Here is a 16477-nt window from a genome sequence, read left to right on the forward strand (position 1 = left end):
CCCCCTCACCTCCGGGGAAGCCTGGGCTTTCTCACCAGGATAAAGGGACCAGTCACAATATCCCTCAGCTGCAGAGGTGGTCAGGGGCTCTGATCTGTCGGAACTAGCAGCCCCTTCCCTGCCCCCTTCCCTGCCCCCCCTCCCAGAGCTTGAGAATTACATCTAACCAACAAAAGCCTGGGAGCCCCAGGCATTCCCTGCAGAGGGTGCCTGGGGACGCTGCCACCTCCTCTAGGAAGCCTTCCAAGTACCTGGGGGAGGGGCTTCCTCTGCCCACCTGCCCTTCCTGGGCCCCGGCTGCCTTGCCATGCTCCACCTGAAGCGCCCCCTTCCATCTGTGTGCCAGCCATGTCTTCCAGTCCCTCCCCTCCATCCTCACTGCCTGTCGGCCTAGAGTTGCAAGTGCAGATGGGGGAGCCCTTGTGGGGACCAGAGTGGGTGGAGGGGATACACCAGGGAAAGACATCGCCAGCAAAGGGGGTTCCGTGGGGGCAGAGATGGAGAGAATGGGTGGTGTAGGCCCTCCCTCTCCCGGGCACATGGAGAGCCCAGCTCACCTCCAGCCCCCAGGGCCACATCCGGGCTCCCCCCAACCTCCCGATCCTCCCAGACTCTGCTCTTCTCTCACCCAGAAAACACCTTTTAAGCTGTGTGTGGTACACATGTGCCCTCACACGCCCCCCACACATGTGGGTCCTACACACATGTGGGTCCTACACCCATGCGGGTCTCTAACTTAAGCCTGGGGCTGGCTTAGAAAGCCTGCCATCCACAGTGGAAAAGATGCCGTCTGAGCTGCTGGGCTCTGGACCTTGGGAATATCAACAAGCCATCGCTTTTCCTCAGGGAACCTGGGGGCTGACTCCCCAGGAAGAGTGTGAGCTCCCCGAGGGGAGGCACATGGATGTCCCCACCTACTCTGAGTCCCCGGCCTCCCCCATTCTGGGACCTTGGCGGCCTCCCCCACTCTGGGGCCTCGGCGGCCTCCCCACTAGGGACCTCGGCGGCCTCCCTCGCTCTGGGACCCCGGCCTCCCCCACTCTGAGTCCCCGGCCTCCCCCACTCTGGGACCTCGGCGGCCTCCCCCACTCTGGGGCCCCGGCTGCCCTGGATCCCCTTAGATTCCGCCCCCCCCAGCTTCTTCAGGACCCTCACTCACATCATGAGCTCCGCTTGCCAGTCCTTGTCTTCCTCATTGATCTGCTCCAACACAGTGACGATCTGGGCCAGGCTCGGGATGAGATACTTTCGGTGGTTGGGCTTGAGGAAGGCCCTCGCCATTTTCCAGTAGAGGACGGAGGCGTTATAGACCAGAAAATAGTACCTGGGAGCGGCCAGCTCTAGTCACCCTTCAAGACTGGCCCCGCCTCCCCCGTCCCCGCCCCGCCCCATCCCACCTGCAGCTCTTCTTCTGACCCTGCCCCCGCCCCACCTGCGGGCTCCTCCTCTGGGCCCCGCCCAGGGGCTCCTTCCCCCTCCTCCCCCAGCCCGGGACTCACTCCAAAGATGCTGTGAACACAGCTCCCCCCAGGGAGCTCTCACCAGCGCTCCCCGGAAAGCTGCCCCGTTCAGAGCAGGAGGTCCTGCGTCTGCCAGGAGGCACAGATGCCCGTGGGGCAGCAAAACCCCTGCTGAGCAGGCAGCGGACCCCAGACCCCCAGGGACTCCCCAGGAACCCCGGGGCTCCCTCCCTCTCCTCACTTGGGATCTTGACTCCCAAACTTGATGGCTTTCATGTACTGAGCCACACTCTTTTCAAATTCATCCTGAAATCCAACAAACAGATGCAGAATTTATTATTATTATTATTATTATCGTGAGTAACTTTCCCACAGTGGCTGCAAGCTTCCGGGCCCAGCCTCCCCTCTGCCTTGAAGCCCCCAGGCTCCCAACCTGGTTCTCAAAGACTCTGAGTCCTGAATTCAAATTCAGCCACAGCTGGAGCTGGAAAGTCCCCCCCCCCAACAGTCCTGGTGGACCTTCCCCCCCTTTCCCCAGTGTCTAACCCATGTATGGGGCTGTTCTGACAGTCCTCCTCCCTTGTCCCCCAAGGACCCCTGGAAGGAGCCCCTCCCCCAGCAGGGCCGAGTTCCAGGGCCCATAACTTCTGGCCACAGAGAGTCAGGACAGGCCGGGTTCCCTTGAGCCAAAGTGGATGGGAAGGGGTGGGGACTCAGCCCATCCCAAAGCCGCCTGGTTCCTAGATCTGAGGAAGGCAGGGATAGCTACAAACACGGCCCGCAGGGATGTGCGGGGCATGGGGGGCCCAGGCCAGGGGACCGGGCAGTGTGGACAGCAGAGCGTGCCCCCTCGTGGGAAGGGCGCTCGAGGCCCCACAAGCAGGGGGTGATGGGTAGGAAGCCCCCGCGCTCACCAGCTTTTCCATGGATTCGGGGTTGTACAGCTGGGCCTGACACAGGTAGGCTCTGCCCCTGAACTGGCTGGGCAGCGGCTTCCCCTTGAAGTACAGATTCACGCAGTCCTCTGTGATCTCTGGGAGCTTCATCTGCGGAAAAGCCCAAAACCCAGAGCCCCGACCGCGTCCTGGGGAGCTGCTCACACCGGGAGGAAGCCCCGCGTTCCAGTCCTCTTTCAGACGCTGGCAGTGACCCCAGGGACCCCTCTGTAAAATGGGCATAACAAGAGCCCCTCTTCCTCCCGGGGCAGGGACAGAAAGGGCTCAGGCCCCTCGCCCTCGGACTTCGGCTACAAGGAGAGTTGCAGGCCGGACTCCAGGGGCCGGCCGGGGTCCTGGGGGCGGGGCACCGTTCCGGGGGCGGGGTCTGGTCCCGGGGGCGGGGCCGGCTCACCTGCAGGGCCTGCTCGGCGCACAGAACGGCCAGCTCCAGGCTGAAACTCTTGGAGCTGTCCAGGGCGCACTGGCCCTCGCTGGCCCCCTTGATCAGCTGGTAGGCTTTCTTCAGGGCCTCGACATCTTTGAACAAGGACCACGGGGTCAGGAGAGCAGGCCCCGGAGCGCCCAGCCACAGGGATGCCTGCTTGGGACCCACATGCCCAGCCTGCGCCACCACGGGAGCCCCCAACTGGCCCCCGGCCTCCTCTCCCGGTCTCTCCCACCCCCGGCTCTGACCAGCCGGCTCCGCAGGCCCTTCCTGCCCCCCCCCATCTCTCTGGGTGGAGCTGTGACAGCTGATGCTAGAACATGGGACCTGCTGCCGTGGCCTGTCAGGCAGGAAGGACCCCTCCGGAGGAGCCCCCAGAATCAGAGGGGTGGGGTCTGGGGCAGCTAGCGGGCCTTGCCCGTTCTGCCTCGGCTTGGGGCTGGGCACAAATGGGAAACTGGGACCGGGAAACACCGAGTCTGCCCCTCCTGGGGGCCTTCGGCCTGTCCGTGCACTTCTGGGGGAAATACTGGGACTTTAAAATGTGGGTAAGTAAAGGCACCGCCAAGGACCCAAACACAGGCTTATGGTCCCGCTTTGGGGCAGCCATCCATAGGACCGGCGTGCCCCAGCTTGGCTGCGATCACAGCTACTTACCACAGGTACGACTGTCCCCATTTGACAGATGGGAAAGCCGAGATCCGGAAAGGTTGGTCTGGTCATATAGGCCCAGCAGCCACACTAGAACTAGCCATCCCCTCTTGGGAAGTGCACCCCGGGCTCCCACCAGCTCCCCAGCAGGGAGGAGTCACAACAGCCAGAGGGGAGTGTCCCCACCCAGGCTCTGGGCTGCATCAGCCTTTTCTCCTTCTTCCTGAATGAGCAGCTGCCCTCTCACAGGGGACCTCCTTCTGCAGGGAAAGGGGGCACTTCCCACCCGGGGCCATCCTTGTCACGGCCCCGACCACTCATGCTCCATTCCCCTCTTGGTCGTGCTTCTGGCTCCGCAAACTTTCTCCCCCAAAAAGCTCCCCCAGGAGCTTTCCAGCCCCTGACATGCTACTGTACCAGAAGGAAAGCTCGGAGGACAGCGACAGCAGCACTTTTATCGTACTGGGATCCTCCACCCATCACATTCTGGCGCTCAGAAGTGTGTTTTATCCCAGGGCTTGGGGGGGCGTGGCAACTTCACACCCCCCTGTGACCTGCCTCCCCACTGCTTCTGAGGGGGTCCGGGGGGCCGGCCATCCCGTCATATCCATCCCACTCACAAAGTGCCGGATGCTCAGATGGTTAGTTCTCGGAGAAAACCCGCCCAGGGCCACCGGAGCCCGAGCTGCAGCTTTAACCCTCCTCGTCTCTTAAGCTGAGACGGTTAAGAAAACCAATCCCCTTTTTAAAGAGAACCGTAATTCTTCCACCGGGGACCCCGTGCAGGACATTTTCTGTCCTTCACCAACGGCTCAGTCTGGCTCCCTTCCCCATCTCCAGCCACGGCCTGGATCTTGCCAGGACCACGGATGTTCCGCTCCCAGAGTCCTGAGCTCCCCCCTCCCCATGGCTCCTCTAGAGCTCCGAGCCCCCTCAGGAAATTCTCTTGCACCATTTGGAAAGGCAGGAAGTTGAAACCTAATTGAAACTGCTTTGGTCAAAGCCAAATTACATCCGAACTGCTTCCTGTCTGAATGGGGCAGGCTCCCATCCAAGGTCGCTGAGAAAAAAGTTTTCTGCCACAAGGGGGAGCTCCGGAGAGCAAGAAGGCCCAGAAGGACCCTGGGGCGACCACACTGGTCACCAGAGCAAGGAGCACCTGCCTCCCCCTTTGGTGAGCAGCACAGCCCTCCTCCCCCTCCTCGCTCTCCCAGCCTTATCTGCCGCTGGCTGCTGGGTGGCCCAATGGCTAGCACCCCAGAGCAGGAGTGGGAGAGAACCCGGTTCAGACCTTGCCTCTGGTTATCTCGCGTGTGACTCTGGGAAGCCTCGTGTACTCTCTCAGGCTCTCTGTAGGCAAAGGGGGCCCAGCCCCGGCCCCCAGGATTGTCCCTATTGGGTGGGATGACCGGGTAAGCGCTTTGTCCGGTGCGGAGAGATGCGGCGGGACAAAGCGATGGGCAGGGATGGTGAAGCCTCAGCCCGTGCCCTGCCAGCCCGTCTGTTATCGGGGTTATAGCTGCATCTCTCGGCCCCTCTCTGTCTCCCCCACCCAGGGGTGCGGAGGCAGCCGGACCAGTGAGGCCCACGGAGAAATGTTCGCTGTGAGCGCCAAGCTCAGAAATGGCCCAAAGGGCGAGTCAGATTCTGTTCATGGTCTAAGCTCAAGAAAGCGAGGAGGGCGCTAGGAATGGAGACTAACTTCCCGCGGTGGCCTATGGGGGGCAGGAGAGCCGAACAGCTGCCGAGACAGCCCAGCACTCGGCGCATGGGTAGGAATGCAAGAGTTCAGGACTTATTCTGGCACAGAGTTCAGGACTATTATTCTGGCCCGCTCCCCAAACCGTGAGCTGCCCTATGGAGTAGTCCGGCTCACAGAATCCCTTTTTCTGATAGTCCTCAGAGTTAGTTCTCTATAATTGTTCCCCCACCCCCACTGGGCCCCGCCTTTTCCTTGCTCCCCTTACCCCCTTCCCCTCCTCTGCCCTCCCCTCGGCTACTTCCCTTCCCCTCCTCTCCCCCCTTTGTGCTCTGCCTTTTCCCCCTTCCCCTGATCCTTTCGGTCCCCTTCCCCTTCCCCACTTTTCCTCCCTCTCCCTCGTTCCCCCTCTTTCTCCCTCCCTTCCCCTCCCCTCTCCTCCCCTCCCCTTTCTTTTCCTCCCGTTTCTTCCCCTCCACGCCCCTTACCTCCACGCTGTTGTGCATCGTACAGGAGCTGCCTCACGGTCAGGTCCATTTCTTCGCGGGCAGGTGAGGGGCCTGTGGGGACGGAGGGCGGACGGCCGCCCTCCTGGGAGTCACTAACTGACTGACCTGTTCCTTCCAACTAGTGGAACCAACGCCCCAAGGCCCTCGGCTCCAGGCAGGATCGGAGGTCGCCCCCACCCAGCCCCGAGATGAGTGGCCAATAGGGGGGTGGGGCCGGGCCAACGGGCGTCTTTGGGCTACCCCGCCCCCAGGACCCCAGACCCCTCCTCCACGTAGCCCCCTCAAGTCAACAATTACATGCAGTAGCCGGGGTGTTTTATAAGGTCCTGGTGCCAAGAAGCCGGCGCAAACCGTAGCAGCAGCAGTAGCAGCAGAACGGACAGCGTCCCTCCGTGTCCTGGCAACGGAACGTGGCGGGGCGAGGCGGGGCGGGTCTGCGGAAGGCCCACCTCCTATTCCTAGTCACCTCCTTCCTCCCTGAAGACGAAAGTATGTCGGGAGAGCCCCGCTGCTTCCCAGCAGTCTCAGCTCCAGCCCCACGTTGTAGCCTGGATACAGTCCTTGAGGCTCGCAGTCAGAAGGGCCAGGCAAAGGCCCTCTGGGCTGGTGGGGTTGTACTGTGGAGGTAGGCCTCCATCCCTCCTGCCTATCAAAAGGAGAAGCAGCTCCCAGTGGGTGGAGTCAAGAAGGCCTCAGCTTCTTCCTTATTGGCTGATCCCAGGCTAAATGCTTGAGTTCTCTAGGTTTCTCTCAAGTCAGGATTGAACTTGGATTTATGAAGCACCTACTGTGTGTCCTACTATTCGCCAGGGGAGAATCTTAGCTTTGAAGAGCTCACAATCTCGTGGTTCTAGATGTACCAAGGTTCCAAGAAGTACTTACATTTAATAGAAGGGAGAAAATCCCAGAGAAATGGCTCCAAAACATGGGCTCCAGCATTGAAAGGGTGGGAAAGACTTCCTGGAGAGGGAGGGAGGATTTTAACTGGGACTTCAAGGAATCAAGGGAAACCAAGGGGCAGAGATGAGGAGGCAGAGCATTCCAGACATGGGGGACAATCAGAGAGAAGGCCCATAGTCAAGAAGTAGAGAGTTTTATTCAGGGAACATAGAGGAGGCCAATGTCTATCGGTGGAGATTATCTGGTGGGAAAGTAAGACATAAGAAGATTGGAAAGGTCCCCAAGGGACTGGATTAAGAAAGACCTTGAATGCCAAAGGATGGCACGGTTGTTCTTCTAGGCAATAGGGAGTCACTGGAGCTTATTGAACAAGAAGTAACATGTTGAACCTGAGCTTCAGGAAAATCACTTTAGTGATTGAATTGAGAATGGATTGGAGCAGGGATCAGAGGTTGGAGGCAAGCTGGCAAACCCACCTGAAAGCTATCGTAAAAGTCCAGAGGTGATAAGGTGTAGTGGGGGTGGGTGGGAATGGAGTCACAGAAGAGAAAGGGGAGTTTTTGAAATTTGTAACAGAGGTGAAATGAAGAAGAGATGCTGCAGAGATGAAATGGCAAGAGATATTGTGGAAGTGAAATGGACAAGAGATGAAATAGAGAAGAGATGCTGCAGAGGTGAAATGGACAAGAGATGGTGTGAAAGTGAAATGAAGAAGAGATGCTGCAGAGATGAAATGGCAAGAGATATTGTGGAAGTGAAATGGACAAGAGATGAAATAGAGAAGAGATGCTGCAGAGATGAAATGGCAAGAGATAATGTGGAAGTGAAATGGACAAGAAATGGTGTGGAAGTGAAATGGACAAGAGATGAAATAGAGAAGAGATGCTGCAGAGGTGAAATGGACAAGAGATGGTAGGGAAGTGAAATGGACAAGAGATGGTGTGAAAGTGAAATGGACAAGAGATGGTGTGAAAGTGAAATGGAGAAGGGATACTAGAGAGGTGAAATTGACAAAAGGTGGAACAGAAGTGAAATGGACTAGCAGTGAGTGAGCTCACAGCCTTGGCTACAACTTGTGGGGAGGGGGCAGTCCAAGACGACGTTTGGTATCAAATTTTGGGACTAGGAAAAAAAACAGTACCCTCAGTGGGAATAGGGAAGGCAAGAAGAAGCTTCAGTTGAATAATGCATTAATTCCTTGGTTTGGTGAAGGGAGTTCCTCCTGGGGTGCCCCATGCCCAGGAGTCTAGACTCTAGACACACAATCATTCAACCTGAGTGCTTAAAATGGTAAAACACCTACTCTGTGCCACGTACTGTTATCAGTGGTCTGCTTTGCAGATATAAAGACAAAAGGAAAATGAGAAGTCTTGTCAAAGACTGTTCCACAGGGAACAAATCTAAATCAGGAGTCCTCAAACTTTTTAAATAGGGGGCCAGTTCACTGTCCCTCAGACTGTTGGGGGACCAGACTATAATAAAAACAAAAACTTTGTTTTGTGGGCCTTTAAATAAAGAAACTTCATAGTCCTGGGTGAGGGGGATAAACGTCCTCAGCTGCTACATCTGGCCCTCTGCCGTAGTTTGAGGACCCCTGATCTAAATAAATAAAACATTTTTTAAGCACTTACTACATACAAAATCCTGAGGATACAAACATAAAAGCCTCTGTTTTCTAGAGGCTTCCAGTCTCATGGCAGAGACTACACAGAAGGAAGATCTCAGATGCAATTTCATTGGGAAGGTTCCAGGGTCTTCATGGGGCAGTCATAAAGCAGATGGCCAAGCCTCTTTTTTTCATTTTATTTCCATAATAAAAATGGTATCAGCTTTTGATGTCGAACCACTGGACGGGACCGGGACTTTGGTGGAGAGGGCTTTTGTTTCTGGAGAGGGCTTTTGTTTCTGGGTCTCCAGGAGCTGTAGCTGCAGATTCCCAGGTTTCATTGGCACTGGAACGTCCTCCAAAATACCTTGGGCTGGAAGCCTACCTATGCCCAAAGCTCTTGTGTTCTGGGAACTGGACTGTCTCCATCAGGCCCAGAGGGGACATGGTAGCTAAGATGGTGACAGGTTGTATCTGCTCTTCCTAACACAGGCTGCTATCTCTTGTCCCTTCCCCCTCATCCCTTTGCTTCATGTTCACCAGCACTTCGCTCATCATGAAAAGCCAGCTGAGTCACCTGAAAGTTTCAAAGAACTGAAAGGCCTCCCTTGAGACAATGCATTTTTTAAAAGAAATCCCACAGAGTGTAGAATCCAGCTGCTCATTAAATTCATTACTTAACTCATTCCATTACTAATTATCAACTGACATGATATCTATAAAGTGCTTAGTAAACCTTAAAGCACCATATAACTGCTAACTAATGGTAATTAATAATAAAAATAATTTGTTCACTTAATCATTATTATTCATTAATTCCCTCACTTAGCCAGTCATTTATTTTCTCTCACCAGTCATTAAATCAATCACTGCTCATTGACTCAGTCACTCACTCATCCTGTCTTTCCTTGATTCCAGAGAGCTTTAGTTGCATCAGTCCATCGAGAGCTACCTCCTACAAGCCTGGTGCAGGAGCACTATCTCCTGGGGTCCAGACTGTGCTCTGGGTGGTCCAACAAAAGGGTTGACACTGTCCTTGGGACTTCCTTGGGCCCAAGACTTTAACCATTGAATCCAACTCCGATGGATTGTTGGTGTCCTTCATTTCTTTTTTTTTTAATAACTTTTTATTGACAGAACCCATGCCAGGGTAATTTTTTACAGCATTATCCCTTGCACTCATTTCTGTTCTGATTTTTCCCCTCCTTCCCTCCACCCCCTCCCCCAGATGGCAAGCAGTCCTTTACATGTTAAATAGGTTACGATATATCCTAGATACGATATACGTGTGCAGAACCGAACAGTTTTCTTGTTGCACAGGGAGAATTGGATTCAGATGGTAGAAATAACCCGGGAAGAAAAACAAAAATGCAAGCAGTTTATATTCATTTCCCAGTGTTCTTTCTTTGGGTGTAGCTGCTTCTGTCCATCCTTGATCAATTGAAACTGAATTAGCTCTCTTTATCGAAGAGATCCACTTCCATCAGAATACATCCTCAGACAGTATCGTTGTTGAGGTATATAATGATCTCCTGGTTCTGCTCATTTCACTTAGCATCAGTTCATGTAAGTCTCGCCAGTCCTCTCTGTATTCATCTTGCTGGTCATTCCTTACAGAACAATAATATTCCATAACATTCATATACCACAATTTGCTCAACCATTCATTGGGCATCCATTCAATTTCCAGTTTCTAGCAGCTACAAACAGGGCTGCCACAAACATTTTGGCACATACAGGTCCCTTTCCCTTCTTTAGTATCTCTTTGGGGTATAAGCCCAGTAGAAACACTGCTGGATCAAAGGGTATGCACAGTTTGATCACTTTTTGAGCATAGTTCCAAATTGCTCTCCAGAATGGCTGGATGTGTTCACAATTCCACCAACAATGTATCCGTGTCCCTGTTTTCCCACATCCCCTCCAACATTCCGCATTATCTTTTCCTGTCATTCTAGACAATCTGACAGGTGTGTAGTGGTATCTCAGAGTTGTCTTAATTTGCATTTCTCTGATTAATAATGATTTGGAGCATATTTTCATAGGTCTACAAATAGTTTCAATTTCTCCTTCTCCCACTAGCTTTCGCCTCCTATTTTTCCTCTGGTTCCTTTTCTCAGGCACCCCATGAACCCCACCTTTAGCTTGCGTTCCTGCCCTCTTCTTCTTCCAGGCATTGGACTAGAAGGCCTTTCTTCTCAAACACCAAGGATTCCACTTTTGTCTTTGTATTGCTGTGGCTCTTCATAGAAGGAACTTAATAAATGCATGTCTATCTTCCCCCATATAATAATTAACCTAAACTGAGACTCGGGTGAATGCTCCCCACATCCTGCCCTTCATCCAGTCCCACTTCTGGCCTTGTCCAGCCCCAGCCAGGGGCTCTTGCCTCAGCTCTCCTTTTGTCCGTGCTATCCCTAGGGCCCCTCCTTTCTGGCAGCCTTCAAGACCCAGATCAGCCATTTTCTTCCTCCAGGTAGTCTGCCTAACCAGCTTGCTTCCGTTTCCTCCCTCCTCAGCTTCTGTGGCGTCCAAAGGTGGAACCACCCTGTAGAGTCCATACTTGTGGGACAGCTCACACCATCCTCATTTTGGGGGACACATTTACAAAAATTTAATTTTTTTTAGGTCATACAGTATATATATAATTTTAGGTTAAGCTACATTCATGTTTAGACTTATTTCCATATGAGTCATATTGGAAGAGAAAAATAAAAGAAAAAAATCAAGAGAAACAGAAGAAAAAAAGTTGGAAACAGCCTGCTTCAATCTGCACTCAATCTCCACAGTCCTCTCTCTGGATGTGGATGGCGTTTCCCATCCCAAGTCTACTGGAATTGTTTGGGATTCGTGAATCGCTGAGAAGAGCTAAGCCTGCACAGTTGAGCCATCACCCCATCTTGCTGTTGCTGTGTACAATGTGTTCCTGGTTCTGCTTGTTTCTCTCAGCATCAGTTCGTGTGGGTATTTCCAGGCTTTTTTGAAATCACCTGTTCATTTCTTTATAAAACAACAATGTTCTGTTACTTTCATATACCACGGCCATTTCCCAATTGACGGACATCTCTTCATTTCCCAATTCTTTGCTACTACAACTACAGCTGCTACAAACAGTTTTGCATGTGAGGCTCCTTTTCCCACCTTGATCATCTCTTTGGGATCCAGAGCCAGTAATGGCACTGCTGGGTCAAAGGGGATGCACGGTGTGACAGCCTTTGGGCAGAGTTCCAAATCGCTCTTCAGAATGCTTGGATCAGGACACATTATTTCTAAAAATAGTTTTGGAATCGAATTTTTATAAAGAAAAGAAGAGAAAAGATATTGAAATAATTCATTGAAAAAGAAGCAAAGAAAAGCTGCTTTATTTACATTCGTAATGTCTAACCCTGTAACAGCAATAGACTGTCTGGACTTCCTATGGGCATCCAGAGCCCTGCCAGCACTGGGCCTTCCTGAGTGCCAGTCTGGTCTCGGACACTAGCTGTGTGATCCTGGGAAAGTCACTTCACCCTATTTGCCTCAGTTTCCTCATCTATCAAATGAGAAGGAAATGGCAATTCCCTCCAGAGAAGGCAATCCTTCTCTGCCAAGAAATCCCCTTTTGGGGTCACAAAAAGTTGGACATGACTGCAAAAGGACTCACAGCAAGTCTGGACTCATTAGAAAGATGTGGAAAGCCCCTTCCGCACCTCTGGTCTCAGTTCTCATCTGTAACAGGAAGGTTGGACAAAGGCACTTAATGAAGAAGCCTATGAAGGGGGGCAGCCATTTCTGCCAATTCAGAGCCAGATCTTTTTAATAAGACAGGACCCATGTTCCCAGTCATGTGAAAAACACTTTTAACTGTGCTTGAGGTCTGCCATAATAGGATTTTCCTCCAAAATGTGCTTTTGCTTCCAGGTACCAAGATCCTTTGAGGGCCAGAGAAATAAGATGGGAACTCTGACCACAAAAGGCAGCAACCCTGTATCAGGCTTCTGTCTATTAGAATTCTATTCGAATTAGAAAGCCCCCCTCCTCCTCCTCCTGCTCCTCTTGTTCCTCCTGCTCCACCTCCTTCCCCTCACACACAACTTCCATCTTCACCTGCCTCCCAGTTTTCTCAACCTTAATATTCATTTTGATGTCAGATCCAAAGGAAGTGGAAGGAGAAAGCAAAAAGGACAAGGACCTCCTAGTAGGAGTCTCTGAAGTCATCCTCCTCTACTCACTCTGTGCCTTTCCTGCACACGTAAGTGCATGTGTATTTTATATGTATGTACAGATAATGGGATTTCTGTATTTACCTCCTTCATTGTGCTATAGACATCTACATATGTACGTGACATGTATGGCCTGCATATGGGAGGTATATACGTGTGTGCATCCATGGGGGCATTGTGCGCATGCAGAGGGCGTAAAAAGAGGTCCAAGCACCGGGCCTGGAGCCAGACTCTAATTTCACTTGTTTTAACCCTTAAACAGTTCTCTAGGAAATATTCAGAGATGAAGTCAGCTTTATCTTGGGTTTCTTTTTTATTATTATCAAGGCTTTTTAATGTTCAAAGCATATGCATGGATCATTTTTCAACATTAACCTTTGCAAAACCTTGTGCTCCAAATTTTTCCCTCCCTTCCCCTCACCCCCTCCGTTGGATGGCAAGTAATCCAAAATATGTTCAATCTAATATATGGATGTATATTTATACAATTATTATGTTGCATAAGAAAAACAAAATCAAAAGGGAAAAATGAGAAAGAAAATAAAATGCAAGCAAACCACAACAAAAAGTGAAAATGCCATGTTGTGAGCCACGCTCAGTCCCCACTGTCCTCTCTCTGGGGGCAGACGGCTCTCTCCATCACAAGATCATCGGAATCGGTCTGAATCATCTCATTGTTGGAAAGAGCTACATCCATCAGAATTGCTCATCATATAATATTGATATTACCATGTACAATGATCCCCTGGTTCTACTCATTTCACTCAGCATCAGTTCGTGTAAGTCTCTCCAGGTCTCTGCAATCCTCCTGCTGGTCATTCCTTCAGAACAATAACATTCCATAATATTCACATACCGCAATTTACCCAGCCATTCTCCAATGGATGGGCATCCAGTCAATTTCCAGTTTCTGGCCACTACAAACAGGGCTGCCACAAACATTTTGGCACATTTGGGTCCCTTCCCCTTCTTTAAGATCTCTTTGGGATAGAAGCCCAGTAGAGACACTTCTGGGTCAAAGGGTTTGCACAGTCTGATAGCCCTTTGGGCATAGTTCCATATTGTTCTCCAGAATGGCTGGATTCATTCACAACTCCACCAACAATGTATCAGTGCTCCAGTTTTCCCACATGTCCTCCAAGATTTATCATTAACTTTTCCTGTCATCTTAGCCAATCTGAGAGGTATGAGATGGTACCTCAGAGTTGTCTTAATTTGCCTTTCTCTGATCCATAGTGATTTAGGGGGCAGCTAGGTGGCACAGTGGATAGAGCACCAACCCTGAAGTCAGGAGGACCTGAGTTCAAATGTGGCCTCAGACACTTAATACTTCCTAGTTGTGGCGATTTAGAGCACCTTTCATGTGACTGGAAATGGTTTTAATTTCTTTATCTGAAAATTGTCTGTTCAATCCTCTAATTCTTCTTTAGTCACAAATTCCTGCCTCCTCTACAGATTCGAGAGGTAAACTATCCTCCTCCTCCTCCTCCTTCTCCTCCTCCTCCTCCTCCTCCTCCTCCTCCTCCTTCTTTTTGCTGAGGCATTTGGGGTTAAGTGACTTGCCCCGGTCACACAACTAGGAAGTATTAAGTGTCTAAGGTCAGATTTGACCTCAGGTCCTTCTGACTTCAGGGCTGGTGCTCTATCCACTCGCCACCTAGCTGCCCTCCTATCTTCTTCTAATTTGCTTATAATATTCTTTATGTCTAGATCATGAACCCATTTTGACCTTATCTTGGTATATGGTGTTAGATGTGGGTCGATGCCAAGTTTCTGCCAGACTGGTTTCCATCCTGGGTTTATTTTGAATCAATAAATTGTTTCTTTTCTTGGAGACCCCAGGGGATGTACAGCGTCAGTGTCTGCTGGTGACACCCTGGGATCTGAGCCCCCAGCTCTGTTCCACTGACAGCTTCCCGAGAAGAGAGCCCCCTCCCCCTCCCAGTCTGTGCTTTTGGACATGGAAGGAGTCAGCAGGTACATGCACGGTCTTTGCCTTGGTCTCTATTGGGAGAATATTGCAGCATGAGAATTTCTTCCCTTTTCTGGTGATAAAGGTGAGAACTGGCTGCGACTTCACAGTGTCTTGAGGATGCATGAAGTCCTTTTGGAAGAGGGTGTATGAGGACCGTTATTCTGTCACTAGGGAATAGGATGGCAGAGATGAGGAGGAAGGGGAGGAGGAGGTGGAGAAGGAGGGAGAGGAGGGCAAAGTGGAGGAGGAAGAGGAAGGAGAGGGAGGAGGAGAAAGAGGAGGAGGGGGGAGGAGGAGAAAGGGGGGAGCTGAATAAATCCTAGCCTATAATTCTAAAGCCTGTCCATTAATTCCCTGTCCTGCAGTGTCATTGGAAGAATCCTAGTATTAAAAAGGGTTGTTTGCTCGTAGGTCTTATTCTTACTTTTGCCAGCAGGGAGCAGTATGGCACCATTGAATGTGCTGCCCGTTGTCCCGAGAACGCTCCATCCTGACCTCCTGGGTCAATTCTCAGCCAAGTTCACTGTCCATCAGCTGCCCGGTCAAGGGTCAAGACAGCAGAACTTAAGGATAAACCCTAGGGCTTTCCAGGGAGCGCTCATCCCTTCATTGTTCTCTGGGTGGCTAGTCTGGACGGGGGCCTGGGGAGTCTGGAGCTTGATGCCATCCCCAGATTCCAGTTATCCGTCGCCAGGAGCTTCCTCCTGACCAGAGCCCTCTCTGGATAAGCCTGGAGACAACAGGAACGGGGAGGGGATGGTCCGCGTCTTATTGTTGCCAGGGACATGAGCTGGCCATGTGGAAGGAGGCTTGGTGGGCTCCTTACCGGACACTTGGCAGGTCCTGCCAGGGCCCAGCAGTGAGCCCTGAATGAGCCATCACAGGTTGGAATGAGGGGGACGTGTGCATTTATTCCAATAATCGGGAGCCGCAAAAATGTAATTATTAAAGAGATGTTGGGGGTTGGACGGATAGCTCAGATCACATTAACAAAGACTCGGGTCTTCCTGGCTCTGACTCCACGCTGCCCAGAAAGCAAAGCCCTCCCAGCTGGGCTGATGGACAAAAGCAGAAGGGACGCTGGGAGAGGGACGAGCTCGGTGGGCAGCTGGGGGGACCCGGCCGAGAGCGTCACCGTGGGACTCTGGGTAAGTCAGTTACTCTGTCTCAGGCGCCTCATCTCCAGCTGCAACAATGTAGCCAGCTGTGTTAGAATCTTGCAGATCTTAAAGCCCAAAGCCCAGGTTCACTCTGAGCCGGTATGGGTGTCGGTGGCTAGGAAGAACTCTTTAAGTGCCCATGGCTTTGTGGGTGATGTGTCAGGGGCTGTTTAAGCTAAAGAGCAAAATTAGCTTAAAACACAGAGCGGGAATCTGCCCAGCTGGAGAGTTCCTGACCACGAGATCAGTCAGGCGGGGCAACCTCGGGTAGAAATAACCACAGAAAACACAATTCAAATAAAATAAAACATGGTCCACACAAAGTCAGAGCTAAACAATTGGGGAAATACTAATGCTCATGGGCAGATATTTGGAGACGCCTTGTATCCCAGAGCTGAGACCCAGCATATCCTGAACCTGGCAGAGCAACAGTCCGCGTGCTCAGGATGACCTCGCCCTCTGCCAAAGTGTTTTGCTTGGACCCAAACCTGGTGCCCACTGAAGGATTTAGCTCCCCTTATTCCTAGGGCTGTCCACCACGTTCCACAAATCTTGTTCCTCGTGCTACTGTCCTCCTGTTCTCATCAGGACTCTGGTTCTGAGCCCCAAGACTTGAGACAGTGACTATTTAACAGGCCCAAGAACACCTACATTGTCCCAAGAAATGCCAACCGTGAGAACTGTCTCAGGGTCTGAGAATGGCTGTGTTGTGGGCCAAGCCCTTTCATGCAGGTAAGTAGCCCCAGCCTCAGCCCCCTTAAGCACTCCTTAGGGGGGCGGCTTCTGCCTGCAGACATCATCTCACTCGCTATGCAGTTGGTTAAAATTCTGTTTGTGTCCTGCCTCTCCTGCCTCCAGCTCGCTGTTTCTGGTCCCACTGCGTACAGGTCAGAGGTGGGTTCCGGTCCAACTGACAAGCCAATATAATAAAAATG

General features: G+C 51.9%; 1 protein-coding gene across 1 annotated transcript in view; it reads right to left on the minus strand.

Annotated features, from left to right (window-relative positions):
- The window catches only part of CFAP46 (cilia and flagella associated protein 46), a 123098-nt gene extending 116819 nt beyond the window's left edge, over positions 1-6279 (minus strand). Inside the window, exons 1-6 of the mRNA XM_051973884.1 lie at positions 6000-6279; positions 5682-5753; positions 2811-2935; positions 2375-2506; positions 1702-1766; positions 1160-1324 (exon numbers count right to left, since the gene is read on the minus strand). Of these exons, the coding sequence (XP_051829844.1) occupies positions 1160-1324; positions 1702-1766; positions 2375-2506; positions 2811-2935; positions 5682-5730 (536 nt within the window). The 5' untranslated portion in view covers positions 5731-5753; positions 6000-6279. The remainder of the gene's footprint in view (positions 1-1159; positions 1325-1701; positions 1767-2374; positions 2507-2810; positions 2936-5681; positions 5754-5999) is intronic.
- Positions 6280-16477: the final 10198 nt, after the last annotated feature.

Source organism: Antechinus flavipes, chromosome 2 (genome assembly GCF_016432865.1).
Source record: "Antechinus flavipes isolate AdamAnt ecotype Samford, QLD, Australia chromosome 2, AdamAnt_v2, whole genome shotgun sequence".
Taxonomy (NCBI): Eukaryota; Metazoa; Chordata; class Mammalia; order Dasyuromorphia; family Dasyuridae; genus Antechinus; species Antechinus flavipes.